Source organism: Procambarus clarkii, chromosome 89 (genome assembly GCF_040958095.1).
Source record: "Procambarus clarkii isolate CNS0578487 chromosome 89, FALCON_Pclarkii_2.0, whole genome shotgun sequence".
Taxonomy (NCBI): Eukaryota; Metazoa; Arthropoda; class Malacostraca; order Decapoda; family Cambaridae; genus Procambarus; species Procambarus clarkii.
In genome coordinates, this window is record NC_091238.1 from 8441908 (window position 1) to 8459201 (window position 17294).

Consider the following 17294-nt stretch of genomic DNA (forward strand, 5'->3'; position numbering starts at 1 on the left):
CTTAAAAACCTTTGAAGATTTACCGTTTTTTACAAATTCAAGCTCGTGTATCCATAGAGCTTATGGATACACGTCTTATCTACAGACGTGTATCCATAGAGCTTATGGATACACGTCTTATCTACAGACGTGTATCCATAGAGCTTATGGATACACGTCTTATCTACAGACGTGTATCCATAGAGCTTATGGATACACGTCTTATCTACAGACGTGTATCCATAGAGCTTATGGATACACGTCTTATCTACAGACGTGACACAAGTCATTAAATTTCTCTCGCTGACATCTCACAAACAAGAATGTACAAAATTTCATCAAAATCGGAGAGGGGTGGTGGAAGCCACCTGGGCGAAGTGAAGGACCCATGTAGGAGGCTGTGGAGGCACTAAGTCAACCATGTCTGACAGGAAGAGTTGCTTCTTCCCACTAGGAGTCGTTCACTGATAATTTCACCATTTTGTCTAGCATGGACTTCAAAAGGATGTCACTCAATTTAGCACTGTTGTAGGCTGCAAAACACCTCAAAGTCATCTTTGAGGTGTTCAAGAGACAAGCATCTTCTGGGGAGGTAGAAAGCATCACGAGCTTCAATTTTGACAATCCTGTCCAGCATCCTCATCAGGTCGGTGATTTGTGCATCTAGGACCACCTTGATTGCACGCGAGTCAATGCAACACAGGCGGGTCAACATGGTGGCTGCTTCCTGACCTGACCACCACAGCTTTATCTACGAGACGTCAGAGGGTGTGGCCAATAGCAACGGGCCTGCTTCTGCCCCCCTTTTTTTTCCTTTTTTAAGAACAGAGTGGGCTGCTCCGAGAAAGAGGCTCGACTGCCTTAGGGACGTTACCAGCCAGACAAATGTTGGACAAATTTGCAAGTCCAACAAGAAGGTTCTTTGTGGCATAAGGACTGGGTTTAGCATTTGTTTCATGTACCGAGAATTTAGACCTGTGAATCCACCTGCTGATGCAAGTGGAAAAGACATGGCTACCTTGAACAGTTAAGGGTTCAGTTCTAGTAATATTTTCCTGGGGATCACTGCTGCTGCCTGGAGCTCTACGTGGGTGCTTCGTGTAGAGAACGGGCTCTCGTGGTATTGCTGGCGACAATTGTGGTATACTAGTGCAACATTAACTGCAGCAAAATTAAAGGAGGTTCACCTTTATTTACCAAGGCTTTTCATGAATTTAAGAATCGTCAATTTATATCCATTCTTTCATGTTCAATATTCAAAATTAACGTGAAACTCGTAGTACCGAATGCCACCACCGGGCAGCCCAGCTTCCTCATACAGCCATCTTCCTTGCCAGCTCTTTCACTAACGTCCTACTAGACATTACTTTTCTAGGTCTTTGAGACATGTCTATCAAATCAACCCCCTGCTTCAACCCAAGTGCCAGCTGTCCTTGGCATTGTTTCATGGGGGGGGGAGGTGCATTTGCTTTGTACTCTGTTTTACATTACAGTTTTTGCTTTATGTGTGTGAGTGTTTTCTATCCAGCTGAATGTGTTGGCTTGGCTTTGTTATGCTTTAGGCTGCATGCACTCTGGGTTCCTTCCCAAGGTGCCTCCTAGCATTGCCCCAACACTGATTTCTGGTGCGTCCCAGTTCGGTCCTGAGAGGCCAGGCCACCAGGGTGGAGATCATTGCTTAGGGTTTCCCTGAGTCTGACTCCTCTGTTTGGGCCCTCGGCTGGAACATTCTCTTGGTTGACCTGAGGCGCACCGAAGCTCGTGTGTTAATGTTATGCCGCAGACACCAGTCGTAACTGTTTTTTTGTTTTTTTTTGCCTGCAATTCTTGTCCGTCTTCTGATTAGCAGCCTTAGTTCCTGGGTTTCCTGCTTTGCTAGCTGCCTTCAGGTCCTGGTAATCCCCTCGCGGGTCTTTAGTGGTTGGTCAGCTTGTAGTGCTCGTATTTGCCATGTGCGACTTAGAAGTGCTCATCAGCTTTGGTACCAAAGACTATGGTCTTTCTATCTTTCTGAATCTGCCATATTGCAATTTGTTCCATCTGGTCCTTCACACTGACTGCTTCAGATTTTAACGCAGAAGCTTTCAAGTCGGCTGTCACTTACGAGTACTAGGTATGCTAGGGTTAGATGTTCATAGCATCGTGTTCAGTTGGATGCCCTGGAGTTTGCCCCCAATGGAGATCCAGAATTGGTGATCTCCACCTGGACAAAATTTGCACCTCATCCTTCAGTGCAGGTGTGGTTTGCCATGATTCTGGTCTCCCCACCTCCTGGCCCCTATTCTGACAACCCGTCCTCTTAAAAAGAACGTCACTTTTGGCTGGTATGCGCGATATGGCTAAATTTGGACGTAATTTGAAATGAAATCGACTCACAAAAGTGACGTTCTGTTCCGTTTTCTGTTTGAGTCGTCCGGCGTACGCGCAGAGGTTATAAGAGGACACTTTAAATTAACGTTTTTCATAACGTTTTGAAACTTTATGAGAATTTCCTGCCCACCTAACCTATCAGAGGACCCTTAACTTACTGTTGTTGAAAAAAAAATCCCAAATTTATTTTCATTTTTTTTTTTCATTTTCAAATTACGTCCAAATTCGGCCATACGGGCAAACGGCCAAAAGCGACGTTCTTTTTAAGAGGACAGGTTGATTCTGAAGCATATGAGGGTTATGGAGTGGGGGCAGGGTTTAGTTTGGGTGTAGCTCGGCCTTATTCTGAGGGTAGCCCCCATCCACATCGACAGTGGAAGGATTTGAGCCTTCTAGTACCACTGCGATTTCAGGGAAATCATCTTGACAGTTTCCCACTACTCCATCATTCTAAGCCTTCTCCTTTGGAGGTGACCTTTCTGTCCACAGTAATGGTTTGAGAACTATGTCTCTACCCCAGAACCTTCGTAGGGCTGAGGGACAGCCCAAGGGTTGATCATTGGTACCATTTAACATTTCTTTGTCCTTGGTTCCCCCTCTCCTGAGAGTCTTTTGCTTCAGGGAAATAATTTTCCATATCCTCCTGCTATGTATATGATCAATCGGCTGCTTCCCCTCTCGGGTTTGGTTCCGAGTCTCATTCAGTGCCTCGGAAGTATATTATTTCTGGAGGTTTCTGTCTTCCCACATTTTCCCTTTGGTGGCTTATGCAGATTCTGCACATCCTTCAGAATTCAAAGCTCTTTTCATCGATAGATCCGGCCTCTCTTGAAGTACGGGTCTGTCTCAGCTTGTTGGTTGCAATGTGTGGTTACAGATTCACCCCTGGCTGGCTGACATTCCCCTATTTACCCTTGTGCACGGGGCAAGTATTCTGTTGAACCCACATTCTTGACTGCCGGGAAGTGTGTTCCATCTTTCAGGAGGCCTTGTGGCACTTCTTATGTTCTGCTTGGGGGGACTGTCTATTAACTCCGATGTTCCCAGTGACCTGAGCAAGTGGAATCCCAGTGTGCAACTGTCTGTGCTGTCCAGGGCTCTTATTGTGAATGATCACAAGGTGCATTTACACTTAGCGGCAGTCTTGTGGGTTTGGGTCCTCATGGAAGGGATCTGGGTAGCTCCGCGAAATGTGGCTTCACTCGGTGGAGGCCTTGAAGTCTGTGGTTCCTGCCGTGACAGCCTTGCCTTACCCCACTCAAGTAAGGGTACTTGAGTAGGGTACTTAAGGAGGGGGTAGCAGCCTGTTACTCTCCCAGCCTAGTGTATCGACAGGCTATGTTGGTCCATTCGTTGAATTTAGCTAGGTCACTTTCCCTTTTGTCTGCCACCCCTTTCTCGCCTCTCCTTCCTGAGGATGCACTGTCCATAGTTTTGTCTGTGACAGCCTTCTTCTGTCTACCTATTTACCATTTGTTGTTTTCTTGGGGTTCTGACCCTGCTCAGAGCTTGTAGGGTAGAGTTGGAACCTTGCCTGCTGTTGGTCGAGGTAGGTCCTTTGGAGTCAGAACAGACCATTTCCTTTTCTGTTGGAAGTGCCACGGAAGGGTAGTTCCATTTATGGTTCACACTTGCCCTTTCACAGTTCACCCCTTCGTCGCCACCAGAGAGGGGGGGAGGGGGCATATGGCTCATTTGCCAACTCCTGGTCCCATGATTCATGTCCCTTTCTGGTCGCTTCCAACAGCCTGTTTTGGAATTCATCAGCCTCCCCTCTTTCTCGGGATGGGACTTACGGGTCAGGTATCCTCCCAAGCTCTGTATCTGGTCATTATGGATGGGTTGGCCTCAGGCATGGTGAAGTAGACTGTCACTTTGCTGCATGACCCAGTTGTTCCTGGTTCCAAAGAGGACTTGGCATACTTACATCCTCAATGTTTCAAGTTGGAATAATTTCATTTCCCAGTACAACCTTCATGAATAACATGGCTCAAGTGTGCCTGATTTTATGGGCTGGTGCTTGGATGGTTTTGTGGTGGGGCATCAGGCTTGCCACTTCAACGTCCTTCCCTTTGGTTTATTTCTAACTCCCCCCCCACCCTGTCCCTCCCCAAGGGTTTACAAGATTGACGCCGGTTTGTGTGTTGGCTTACCTTGATGGCTGGCTGGTCTGCGCCCCCCCCCCAAGTCAGTCTGTCAGTACACCAGCAATCTAGTTTTTTTCCCAACTCTCCAGGTTCAGGTTCTGGTGTACTGGCAGAAGTCACAGGATCCGATTTGACTGGGTCTCATTTGGGACACGCTTCACTTCTCTTTTCCTGCCGTCTGCAGTTTCGTCGCTCACTGCTGTTGAATTGGACCTGGGTGATTCGCTGGAGGAGCCTCAACTTTGCCTGCATTGTCTTTCCCCTCGGCAGAGTTTGGCTCCAGGAGCTGTTCTGGTATTTCCAGCTCCATCCAGTTTCATTCATTTCGTCCAAGACCAGTGGTTTGAGACGCTACCTGCCCTTCATTAGCTGCTCTTTCACTGGATTGCTCTTCAGGCATTTTGGATTCTGTTCCATGGTGCCATTCTCCTCCATCTTTCAATGTCCAGACTCTCTCCATCTGGGCTGGGGCTTCATAACTAGCACTCACCAGGCCACCCAGGGTCTGTGGTTGGGCCCATTCCTACGGATGCACAGTATGCAAGTTTGCGGCTGTGTCGCATGCCTTAAAGGATGATTTTACTCCCACAGATCTCTATACTTGGCTACACTGACTGCTTCCCAGTGGTTGAACTAAAGGGGATCACTTTGGTTCACTACCCTGTGGAGATGGATGCTTTGAGTAGTTTGGCTTGTAGTTTCTCGGGTTTTGGTCCTCTACACAGTTCCTGTGTATGTATGTGTGTGTGTGTGTGTGTGTGGGGGGGGGGGGGGAGGAGGAGGAGAGGGGTGACTAACATTCTTGCAGACAGGTTACCTCACTTCCATCCAATTTCTACAGAGTGGAGCATTGACTACGCATCCTTCCATTGATCCGAGAGATACTATCACTCCAAGGTGGACCTCCTCTTGTCAGTATGGAACCAGCGCCTCCCCTCCTATGTGGCTCCATTCCCTAACTACAAGAGCCAACAGGGTTCATGCAGAAAGAGGAATTTGCTTACATTCAATTCTGTGTTTAATCTTTCTTATGGGCGGTTTCTAATTTGTAGACAAAACTTTGTCATCCTCCACTGTATGCTTCCATGTGAATTTATTTTCCATTCTACAGCATGGGCATGAAAACTAAACTGCATAATATAAATGGGGGACCCGTCAATGACAAAATGAATCGAAAGAATAATAATAGTTGTCTTTTTGCTAATGCTTTTACATATAAATCCCAGTACCAATACCCTGTTTGCCTTATTGTGTGAAACCCTGGTTAGGCTTCAGTGAACCCTAGAGGATTCACTTGAATCCCAGGTTGCAAAGCTTTTGACCATGTTGTGCTATAGTGGTCTAAAGTGTTTGCTTGATAGTACCCAGAGCACAGGTTCGAATCCTCCTCATGACTCCTACTGATTTTCTTTTTTCCTATTTACCTCTCTTCTTGGTGTTCATTTCCACACCTCTAATCATCACCGCTCAGCTCTGCCCAAATTTCTAAAGGAAAGCACAGCAATGTATGCATTTTCCTGTGTGTTTCTCGATATGTGGTTGTAGCTGTTAACAAGGAGACTTAAAGAGGTTGAATGAGAAGAACCGCAACACATTCTCCATACAGGGAAGGAGAATCTGGCAGGGAGCACCAAGTGAGCTGGGATGGAAACCAGGGTTGAACAGGCCAAAGAGCAGCAAGGAAAAAAAAATTACACAGCATCTTTAGAAGAAAAATATGCATCACTCACTCAATTCCAGTTGAGACGCAATACGACCTGCACAAATGTTACCTGGCCGATCTGTTCTTGAGATTTCCAATTTTTTATGAACCCTTTGAGGTTATGATGGCTTTGTCTTCTCTTTATGGTAGTCTTCGACATATCCACAAGCATTTCTAATCTGTTCAACAACTGAAAAGGGTTTTATTTCTTCACAAGTGAAAATATTCTTCAATCATTCACTACACTGGTCTTCTGCACCAACTGAGACGGTGCAGATTTGGATAAGCACCTCCAAAGGATACCTGATCAACCAGGCTGTGACTCGTACGTCAGGCTGCGAGCAGCCGCGTCCAACAGCCTGGTTGATCAGTCCGGCAACCAGGAGGCCTGGTCGACGACCGGGCCGCGGGGACGCTAAGCCCCGGAAGCACCTCAAGGTAACCTCAAGTGAGACGGTGCGGCAGTCACTTGCTACTGCTGAGCTCACCAGTGAATTCTTGCTGCTTAAGTATTAAACAGGTGATTTTGGCACACCAAATGTTTTGGTAATGTCTGAATGATTTATTCTGACTCTTCAGGAGCATGATGGTTTGCTTTGCTGACTTTGGCACCTCTGTGGTCCTCTTGTTGAGAAACAAGCACCAGTCTTGAAATGTATGAACTAACACTGGAATGGCATAACTGGCCAAGAAATGGCTGAACAGAAACGTGTCCAATTACTTTCGGCCCTCTACAATGTTATCTTGAGATGATTTCGGGGCTTTAGTGTCCCCGCGGCCCGGTCCTCGACCAGGCCTCCACCCCCAGGAAGCAGCCCGTGACAGCTGACTAACACCCAGGTACTTATTTTACTGCTAGGTAACAGGGGCATAGGGTGAAAGAAACTCTGCCCATTGATTCTCGCCGGCGGCTGGGATCGAACCCAGGACCGCAGGATCACAAGTCCAGTGTGCTGTCCGCTCGGCCGGCCGGCCGTGAGCCGTGAACCGTGTTGACGGAGATATGTATATAAATGCTTGTAAGTCCTACACAGTTCCCCCAATATATAAATACCCTCACATTAATTTAAAGCTGAAAACCCATATTGAACTGATTTTGAAATATAATGAGACTTGCAATGTGCTGGAGTGGAGTCAAATGACTGTCAGCATGCAAATACAGTACCAGTTATGGACTGCTCTCTATGTTGACCACAATGACCATAATACCATAACTTGTACCTCCGCTAACCACTTTCACGTCATTACCATGCAACCTCCGAAATATTTAATAGCCAGTTGAGGTGATCAGAAAAAATATTCTACAGGTCAATGTAAGTAGAGGACATTACAAACCACACTAGCTGATACACAGTGCAATAAATAGTAATGTGACTTATACAATATAAGGATTGCCCCCTTTTCTCTTTGTGCCACTGACATTCCTGGCAGACTAAAAAGACCAACTTTGGGAGTGTCAAACATGCCACAAGACATTCCTCATGTAGCAACCCCATGCAACAACATGACAATCACCAATATAAAGGACATCCCATTAATCTGAACTGAATTTTTTAAGTAACTCCAGAGAAACTCGAGAAGCTATAACCAGTGTCCAACGGTACAAGACACACGACTGAACCCTCGCTAGGCAAAACTCCGTGCTACTATTGTAATTGGAATGCAGATGCAGAGCAGTCTATCATGTGATGAATGCACCTTAACACAATACAAACTACACAATCCTGCAATTTTCAGAACATTCGTATGAGGAAAGTCGAAAACCACCTGTTTGATGTAATGATGACTGGAGACAACGCTACAGCCCATGTTGAATGTATTGATGTACAGCTTTCAAGAGGTCCAGTGCTCTCCATTAGACTGAAGCCTCAGAGAAAAAAAAAAAACATGAACAATATCCATGGTGGTCATCCTGAAAGTTAGACAAGGTATATTCACATTCACCCTTGGCTAAATGAGGATCATCTTTCTTGTTCAAACCCTTCTTCACAACCAGATAACACACACCCGTCATGGCAATCATTACTAGAATAACATCTCCAAAATATGAACCCAAAGAAGTGGCTCAGACAACTGGAGTGGGAGGGGGGATAGATTCAGGACTATGCTCCTATCCCAGGCTACCTAAACTATAGTTGCCAAGCCAAGGATTCACACTTAGACATTTTGATGCCTAAACATCCAGCTAGTGAGCAGAGCCTATAGGAGAGGGCTCACGATGAAGGGTTCCTGGCTGGCAAGGGACTATCTTCCCATCCTTCCCAACTGATACCTGTACTAAGAGTGTTCTGGGACTCCTTGCAAAGGTTCTTGTTAGGGGCAGGTTGGACAACGATGTGTATTCTTCAGTTTAAAGGAAAATGTGCACACCAGACAAACCATGACATTAATATTGTATAGTATGTACTATACAATATTATATCAATATGTCTAAGGATTCACACTTAGACATATTGATGCCTAAACATCCAGCTAGTGAGCAGAGCCTATAGGAGAGGGCTCACGATGAAGGGTTCCTGGCTGGCAAGGGACTATCTTCCCATCCTTCCCAACTGATACCTGTACTAAGAGTGTTCTGGGACTCCTTGCAAAGGTTCTTGTTAGGGGCAGGTTGGACAACAATGTGTATTCTTCAGTTTAAAGGAAAATGTGCACACCAGACAAACCATGACATTAATATTGTATAGTATGTACTTACCTTTGGTGTTTATCTCCAGTAAAGGTTTCCTCGTAGCAACAATGGAACACCGGGAATCAAATCTTGGTGCCATGGTGAGGCAAGAAGTAGGTAGGCGAGTAGGTATGTAACCTACAATTCCAGAAGAAAAAATAATTGTTAATAATAAATATATCTTATAAAATAAAAACATGTACCAAACAAAAAATATTTTCCCTATATCCTGGGGATCACATTGCATGTTAAAAATAAAATCAATGCCCTCCATTTTCCCACTTCCCTAAATAGGGAAAGTATTGCCCAAGAATAAATAGAGGAACAAGGGGGAAAATAAACTTAAAAGACACTAACCATTTCACCTAATCACATACTACCCCATAAACACTGATGAAGAGTAGAGAAAACCCATCAAACAAATGGACAAAGACTGACAATGGGGATAAGAGGAAAATGAGACAAAAATAGTGATAGTGGTCATCTACAACTCCCCCTGAATAACCAAGACCCAGACAGGGTTATGATCACACAAACAGTCCTGCAGACCTAATACACGGGGTAGCTAGGATGGCCCAGACAAAACTTTAAATCACTGCAAAGTTCAAAACTATGAATGAACAGAATAGGATACAAGATATGCACTAAGAGTGGAAGAGACATGCAGATATAAGTTGGTGGAAGTAACAGACAAACTTCCCAACACCTGTAAATGACAACACGAGGAGAGGAAGAGACATGCAGATATAAGTTGGTGGAAGTAACAGACAAACTTCCCAACACCTGTAAATGACAACACGAGGAGAGGAAGAGACATGCAGATATAAGTTGGTGGAAGTAACAGACAAACTTCCCAACACCTGTAAATGACAACACGAGGAGAGGAAGAGACATGCAGATATAAGTTGGTGGAAGTAACAGACAAACTTCCCAACACCTGTAAATGACAACACGAGGAGAGGAAGAGACATGCAGATATAAGTTGGTGGAAGTAACAGACAAACTTCCCAACACCTGTAAATGACAACACGAGGAGAGGAAGAGACATGCAGATATAAGTAGGTGGAAGTAACAGACAAACTTCCCAACACCTGTAAGTGACAACACAAGGAGAGGAAGAGACATGCAGATATAAGTTGGTGGAAGTAACAGACAAACTTCCCAACACCTGTAAATGACAACACAAGGAGAGGAAGAGACATGCAGATATAAGTAGGTGGAAGTAACAGACAAACTTCCCAACACCTGTAAATGACAACACGACGAGAGGAAGGGAACAGCAAAAATATTTACCCTGTATTATTACCTACTGATGATGGCTATTGAACAAAGATGAACAAGAGAAAATATACACGAGAGAGGATTAGGAAAAACTTAACTTCCTAGGCATAATTTACCAGGGGGGGGGGGGGGGGAAGAGATAAAACTCAAGAAATGATGGAAAGACAAATGAAGATATTTCCCAACCCTCAGAAACAGAGGTAAAAACAATTGGTGGATTACTGGATTACTACAGTAATCCATGGATAAGGGCATGACGTTAAAATTTTTTTTACATCAGTAGAAAAAATTAATTAACATCAGACAGGCAAACGGTTCCTACAAGATCCCAACAAATAAAGAAAACAATGTGGAAGCTTATGATAAAGAAAAGTACAGGACAGTATACAAGGGCTAACAAATACTCTCACCATTATTTATACTTCACTAAAACAAAACACATTATTTACTGAAAATAACAGCACAAAATACAGTACTTTCCATGGTTTTCAGCAAGATTTGCCAAATTCCATGTGAAATGGTTGAATTAGTTCACACACAGTTGGTGTTGAACAAGTTGATGAAGATGACATACAGGAAGTGTTTGACTCGCTCTCACAACCTTTACCGATGAAGAACTGATTCTGCTGGATGAAATAAAAGCAGGAGAGATAAAGAGTGAAGGGGAACATTCAACCTGAGCCACTACGAGTGGTTAAGCGACTTTGGATCATGTGAACTATTCCAGGCACTTGACAAACAGCTGCGTCAATTGATACCGATCCCAAGAACACAGCTATACTGTATGCATGGATTTACGATCTGGTGTTGACCGTTACAGGGAAATATACAAGCAGAAAAGAAGAGAAGAGCAGCACTTCAGCAGACATTAAATATTTTTCATGAGGAGGAAGATCAGCAGAAGAAAGAAGACAGCCATGATGAGGATCAAGAAGATGAAAAGAGCAAGGAAGCTGAACAAAGAAAATATGATAGTCATGATGAGGATGATGAAATTTGATTCAGATGACCCCGTGTCCATGCTTGAATCAGATGAATAATCGCCCAACAACCTCAAAACTCAACAGAGAAACAGTCACTTAAGTCAATTTCAATATCTAGTAACATTTTATATTTAAGGTTTACAATTAAATAATGCCCTTACTTCCTTTCATTACTTTTTGAATACCATAATGTTACGGTGAGAAAAATGACCAGAACATTTTTCAAGTACCCTAGGAACATAACTCTTGCTTATAACACAAGGCCTATGAACATTTTGATGCACTTATTTCAGTTAAAGTTACAGTTTTCAGATCTAACCCCAATGTTAAATGAGGTTCACCTGCACCTGAGTGAAAGACAAGCAGGCAGAGAAGTCATATGAAAATCCCACCATTAAACTGTTGCTAATGCTACAACCACAAAACTGTTAAACTATATGAGAAGGAAATGTTTGTTAATGAATAGGTGTCCATAATAAGCAAAAGGTAAATAGAAAAGAAAATACTATGAGAGCAATATACCCGAGGGAAAGATTTTAGGAATTTTTCCTAAAATTTTCCTTCCGAAAAGGAAGAGGAAGAACATACAACCAACAGAATTAGAGGCATGGATAACAGCAGAGCAAGTGAGGAAGTAAACAGTGGAGAGAAAAGAAAAAACACAAGGACTTGATAAAACTTTCCTTTGAACCCACCCCACAGCCATTCACTATCCTGTATTGTCAAAACAGCTTGGTGCTTTCTCCTGATAATAATTTTACCATCCTACAGCCAAGGCCGATAGGAATGACAAACGACGATAAATGGCAAGATCATTCCCCATATCCACAGGACCAAATATTGGAAGATGACATTGCCACTAAAAGAAAATGGCGAGTATTACACATTTCCTTTGATAAAAAAAAGAAGCATTGAATGTAATGAAACGCTAATTTCTGGGTGAACCCCGTAGGCTCCCTGAAGCTAGCTTACTGACAAAGTGCCACGCTACTTGGAGTCATCAGTCGCAGCGACCACGAGCATGTACCTGGTCCACTCAAAGAGGCGCAAGGAGCAATAGCTCATGGACTTTTTACATTTAAAATTTATCTTGCCATTCACCAAGGAAGCACAGAAAGGTGGCAAATCAGAACAGACTACTGCATGGTTGAAAAATGAGAACACCCTCAAAATATCAAAAGAACTCCCCCATTAGGAAAACAACCAAAACTTCAACCCCCCACCCCCCTAGTTAGCTCCACCTTCCCCCCCTCATTGGGGAAGAGGGAGAGTGGAGCCTGGCCCAGGTCAGTCAAGCATTTACATTTCTGGAAGCAATTTCAGTTATTTTTTAATTTCAGAAATTTGTTAAATTTCAGAATTTTTTTTATAATTTGCAAGAATTTAACCAGTTCTGGAATGATGAAAACCACCGACCATAGAAGGAGAGTATCAGGGAGCTTCCGGGGCTCACCCAGAAATTGGCATTTCATTACATTCAATGCTGGTTTTCTGGGGGGAGCCCTGTTGGCTCCCTGAAGCCAATTAGCCACAGCGAGGAAACGGGAGACTGAACAGGGAGGCAGATGCACTACTTGCTTAACTAAATGAATTTTGGGATTCAGTCCCTGAGCCCATTATGTTCCTATGCAACCCTTTCCACTACTGCCCACAGTATGGGTATTGGGTGTATAATAAACGAACTTGACTAAACCCCCCCCCCCCCAAGATCTGCTTAAGACATGAGCGAAAACAGCCATCAGAGCAGCAAACACACTGAAACATGAGCATGAGGGAAGACCGCAGACTGGCAAGAGCGAACAACACTGTGGACAACCAGACAAACAAGCCCTGTAACAGTGACCCAGAAACTGGAACAACCCACATAGCACCCACCAAAGCAGAACAGGTGGTGCAAAAGTAACAGTGGAAAACCACCACCAGACAGTGCACTAGGAACCCCTGGCCAAACCTAGCCAGCATCCACAACCAAAGAACCCCTCTGGAAGACAGCCGCCACATTTTTCACCAGAAAAGGAGCCTGCTGCTACCGAACAAATGCCCAATCAGGGCCAAGGAACAAAATCCACAAAATACAATTCCAGACCAAAGGGGAATCATATGCAACAGTATACAGCAAGATACCAGTCAAGAAACAGCCAAAAGGAAAGGGCAAACAACCCACTGAAACCAAAGAACAACAACGAAGGATTAGAAAAAGGTGAAAAGACCTCCAAGAGTCAATACTGTCACCAGAAGAATCACAGGTGGGACACCTATACAAAACACCTGATCACCACAGAAAGGGTGATCCATGCACGTCAACATACTAGACGCAGAGTGGAAGAGAAGGCCAAACCAGCAAGAAACAACACCCACCTGACCTTCTGACAAAGGCGGAGCTGCTGAAAAAATGCCACAGGTTCAAACACCGTGCAAGCAGCACCAGAAACCAAGGCTGGTTCGGCCACTAAGGAGCTAAAAGGATCACTCCACCCCTGAAAGACTCCAGACATGCCAGAACCTGGAGCAATAGCTGGACCGGGGCAAACAAAGAGGTAAAAGTACCCCCCCCCCCTCAACTAGTCCTGCCCACAGGCGTCCACTGCAAGATACTCCCAGTCAAGGAACAGCATCACTTAAAGAGGAAGATGGCAACGCAAAGAGATCCACATCCTGGCATTCCTACGTCTTGCAAAGCCAAAGGAAGGAATCGACATTGATGGTCCACTCTGTAGAAAGGGAAATGAAGCGAGACAGACCATCAGCCAGGATGTTGGACACACCCTAAATGTGAACAACGCGGAAAGCCAAACCGCAAGAACTCGGCAGAAGAGCAACTCGAAGTGATCAGATCCAAAGCAGCATGGACCGAAGAGATCCCCTGCGGTTAAGATGATGAACCACATGGGAACAATCCGAATGGAGCAGAATCACCAAGCCCCGTGGAATCTGAACCCTCCGCAGCACCTGCCACAAAGACGCAAACTCCCACACTGTGCTATGAGCTCAACAAAATGATGGCAACAAACAACCTTGGCCAGACTGGTGAACACTGGTCACAAAGCCTCAACCCACAGCCGAGGCGTATATGAAAACATCAAGCGAGGGAGGATGAAAGTGCCATTCCACCGAACCCTGAAAACCTGAAGAGGAAGCTGGTGATGCAGCAACTGGAGACACCCCAGGGGGAGGGGGGGAGGGGGGGGGAATGACCCAGCAATTGCCAGTGACATGAAGAGCCACATGGGGAGGAACAAACCCCGCAGGGTTTAGTGTTGCAAGTGTCACTAACCCAACAGGCAGCATGACAGGCAGAAAGAATGATTGTCGCCCTGTGGCACAGATGACAGACGGCCCTCAAACTCACAAAAGGTGTGCGAGACAGGGGTGGGGGGCTACCGGTACTAATAATTTTAACACCTATTTACTGGCAATCAAGGATTAAGAGATGCAAGCACCTGTCCGATGCAACAAGAAGAAAAGTACTGTAGTAGTAAGAAGGGTCTACAAAGTGGATATGCAGCTGGTGCCACCTGAAGGACCAGATTTCACACATGATAATGAGTCACTATGTTATTACGCTGTATTTTATTATATATCATATAAATACGTTGCCCAATAGCAATATTTCTTATGTCCCTCTATACAAAAAACTGACATTTTTTTTTCTCTCTCCTTTGTTTGTATGTGGATTTTGTCGTGACTTCTACATCTTGGAGAATGTATATCCGGCACCAAGCATGTGATGTTGGCACGAAATTGGTCAACATGTTAATCAGCCCCAGGTGGCACAAGTTGTGACTTATTATTTATTTTGCCGATTTATTTACAGATTTCAAGCTCTATTCCCTTTGTCTCTTTAGGTTATATTGATGAATGAGGACCAGATGAGGGCATTATCACTTATATATGGGCAATAAAGTTACTGTAATATATGTTTGTTATCCCTAATATATCCCTATATATTTTTTGAGGGGGGGGGGGGGTATTTTTTCTTGACTTCATTTTAACACATATTGACCTACAACTTTAACATACTCGAGTACGAATGTCAAGCAATGTTGATTAAAACATACAAGAAAATTCATTAATTAGAACTACTGTACCTCTATTCATTGTCAATAACTTCAATTACAATTATCACTAAAAAAAGTAATTTCAACTTCTTTGAGACAGCTTCAAAAAGTCAGCTTCTGACCGATTCTCACTAATTTTACATATACTGTATATGCAAAGTTCTTAGTTCTAAGGTGTCCTAAGGGTCGTTAAGTCAAAGCCGTAACATATGGAGTTATACATTTTTTGCGTTTAAATTTTGCACATATTTGGATGGCCACATTGAAAAAAATGTTTTTCAGTAAACTATACTCTCAAAGAATATTTTTTCCTCTAGAACATGAACATCACATGCCATTCTGAGACTATAATGAATAAAATAATTGGTGACATTTAAATATTTTAAAACAATTTGAAATTGATAATTTTTTTTTCGTATTTTTTTTTTTTTTTTTTTTAAAGTTGGAGCATTTACCATAAAGATATTATTCAAACAAACAAACCGAGTGTGTTTGAGGAAGTTTCAGTACACAGTCACCGGGCCCCTTAATTCTAGTTGACTTTCCATTGTGGGAGTAATATGAGTTTTAGGTGAGGGTAGCCAGCTACTCTGCATCTGTAGTTGTGCTGGTGCTACCATCTAGTGGTGGATGGAGTTGCCTAGTTAACAAATTTTTAGGCTGCAGAGATACAAATGCATTCCTTTGTTTCCAATTGTTTCTTAAAGTGGATGTTAATGTTTTTATTTCCGATCTTCGGCACCATAGCCGGTGGTCTCTTTGGCAGACTGAAATTTGTCTCATTCCCCTCTGCAACTGAGATGGCATGACCATTTTAAATGTTATTTGTCACCACAGGACAGGTCGACAGTCTGACAGGAATTTGATGTTAGCGGGCCCAGATTCAAGGAGCAACTGAGAATGCTTTTCTCAGAAAGGTACAAAATTGAACAGACAACCAATGAAGCATGTATTAAAGACTTCTACACTACTGCTATGCACTTTATTTCACAATACTGTACTGTAATTTATCTTGTTACATTCCTCTAGCTCTCTTCACTGCTTGTAAAATCTCCAAGAAAACTTAAAATTTCTTTTATTTTTTATTTTTAACAGCATGCATTATAAGTTTCATTTGTGTAACTGCTAAATAAATATGTACCCTGAAAGAAAATCATGCCTTTTGGTTTTCTCAATGTAATTAGCAACACAATAATTTATAAATTTTAATAAAACTGAATATGACATACGTAGACAGCATATCAAACTTACCCATTGTCATAAAATCATCAGCAAGAATCACATCAACATTGGGTCTGCGTGTTGGATCACCCTGAAGCAATCTCTGAATAAGTGAGCGGGCAAGAGGTCCAATCCGTGATGGTATATGGTACTCGTTCTTCTTAATCCTCATATATGTGTCTTTTAAAGTTTGTGTTTCAAATGGAGGTTTTCCCACTAATAATGTATACCTGGGGACAGAAATTTACCTATTAATAATATAATTTAAAAATAATTGTCTAACAAATAATGCCAGAACTAAAATTATATATTATTCTCCTTGCTTGTATTTCCTCAAAGGACACTAGCATACTAAAGCTAATCAAATGAGTAGCTTGAAAATGTAATTTCTAATAGTTGGCAAATCGGAGCAAGAATTCATGTACTCTACAGTGTGCTTCCATCAGGAATGCCTCAACACTTAACAATAGCAATAACAAAAAATTACCTATAAAACCAGTTGATAAGATTTCACTTTTAAGCAAAACTTATTATCTGAACTTTCAAAACCTAGTACAGCAAATGTAAGTTAGGTAAGACTAACCATATTTTATACTACTTCAGATAGCACAACAATATGCTGTGGCTAAACTTTATATATTTATGACCAAGAAAATTTTGATAGTAAATCCCTTTTTAAGACTATATTTAACACAGCCTACGTATTGGTGCCCACCCCCAAAAAACTTAAATATACTACAAAAAGTGTAATTGTCATAAATTACTTACAGAATACAGCCTATAGACCAGACATCAACTTCATAACTGTGACCTTTCTTGCAGAGGATTTCTGGAGCAATGTAGTTTGGTGTGCCACACAAAGTTCTGTAAACATAACGTGCA

At 43.0% G+C, this 17294-nt stretch overlaps 1 protein-coding gene across 2 annotated transcripts in view; it reads right to left on the minus strand.

Moving 5' to 3' along the window:
• The window catches only part of polo (Serine/threonine-protein kinase polo), a 150109-nt gene that overhangs the window by 120391 nt on the left and 12424 nt on the right, over positions 1 to 17294 (minus strand). For both annotated transcript variants that reach the window (XM_045767264.2, XM_069317934.1), the window contains exons 4-6: positions 17181 to 17276; positions 16443 to 16642; positions 8897 to 9007 (exon numbers count right to left, since the gene is read on the minus strand). In XM_045767264.2, the coding sequence (XP_045623220.1) occupies positions 8897 to 9007; positions 16443 to 16642; positions 17181 to 17276 (407 nt within the window). The remainder of the gene's footprint in view (positions 1 to 8896; positions 9008 to 16442; positions 16643 to 17180; positions 17277 to 17294) is intronic.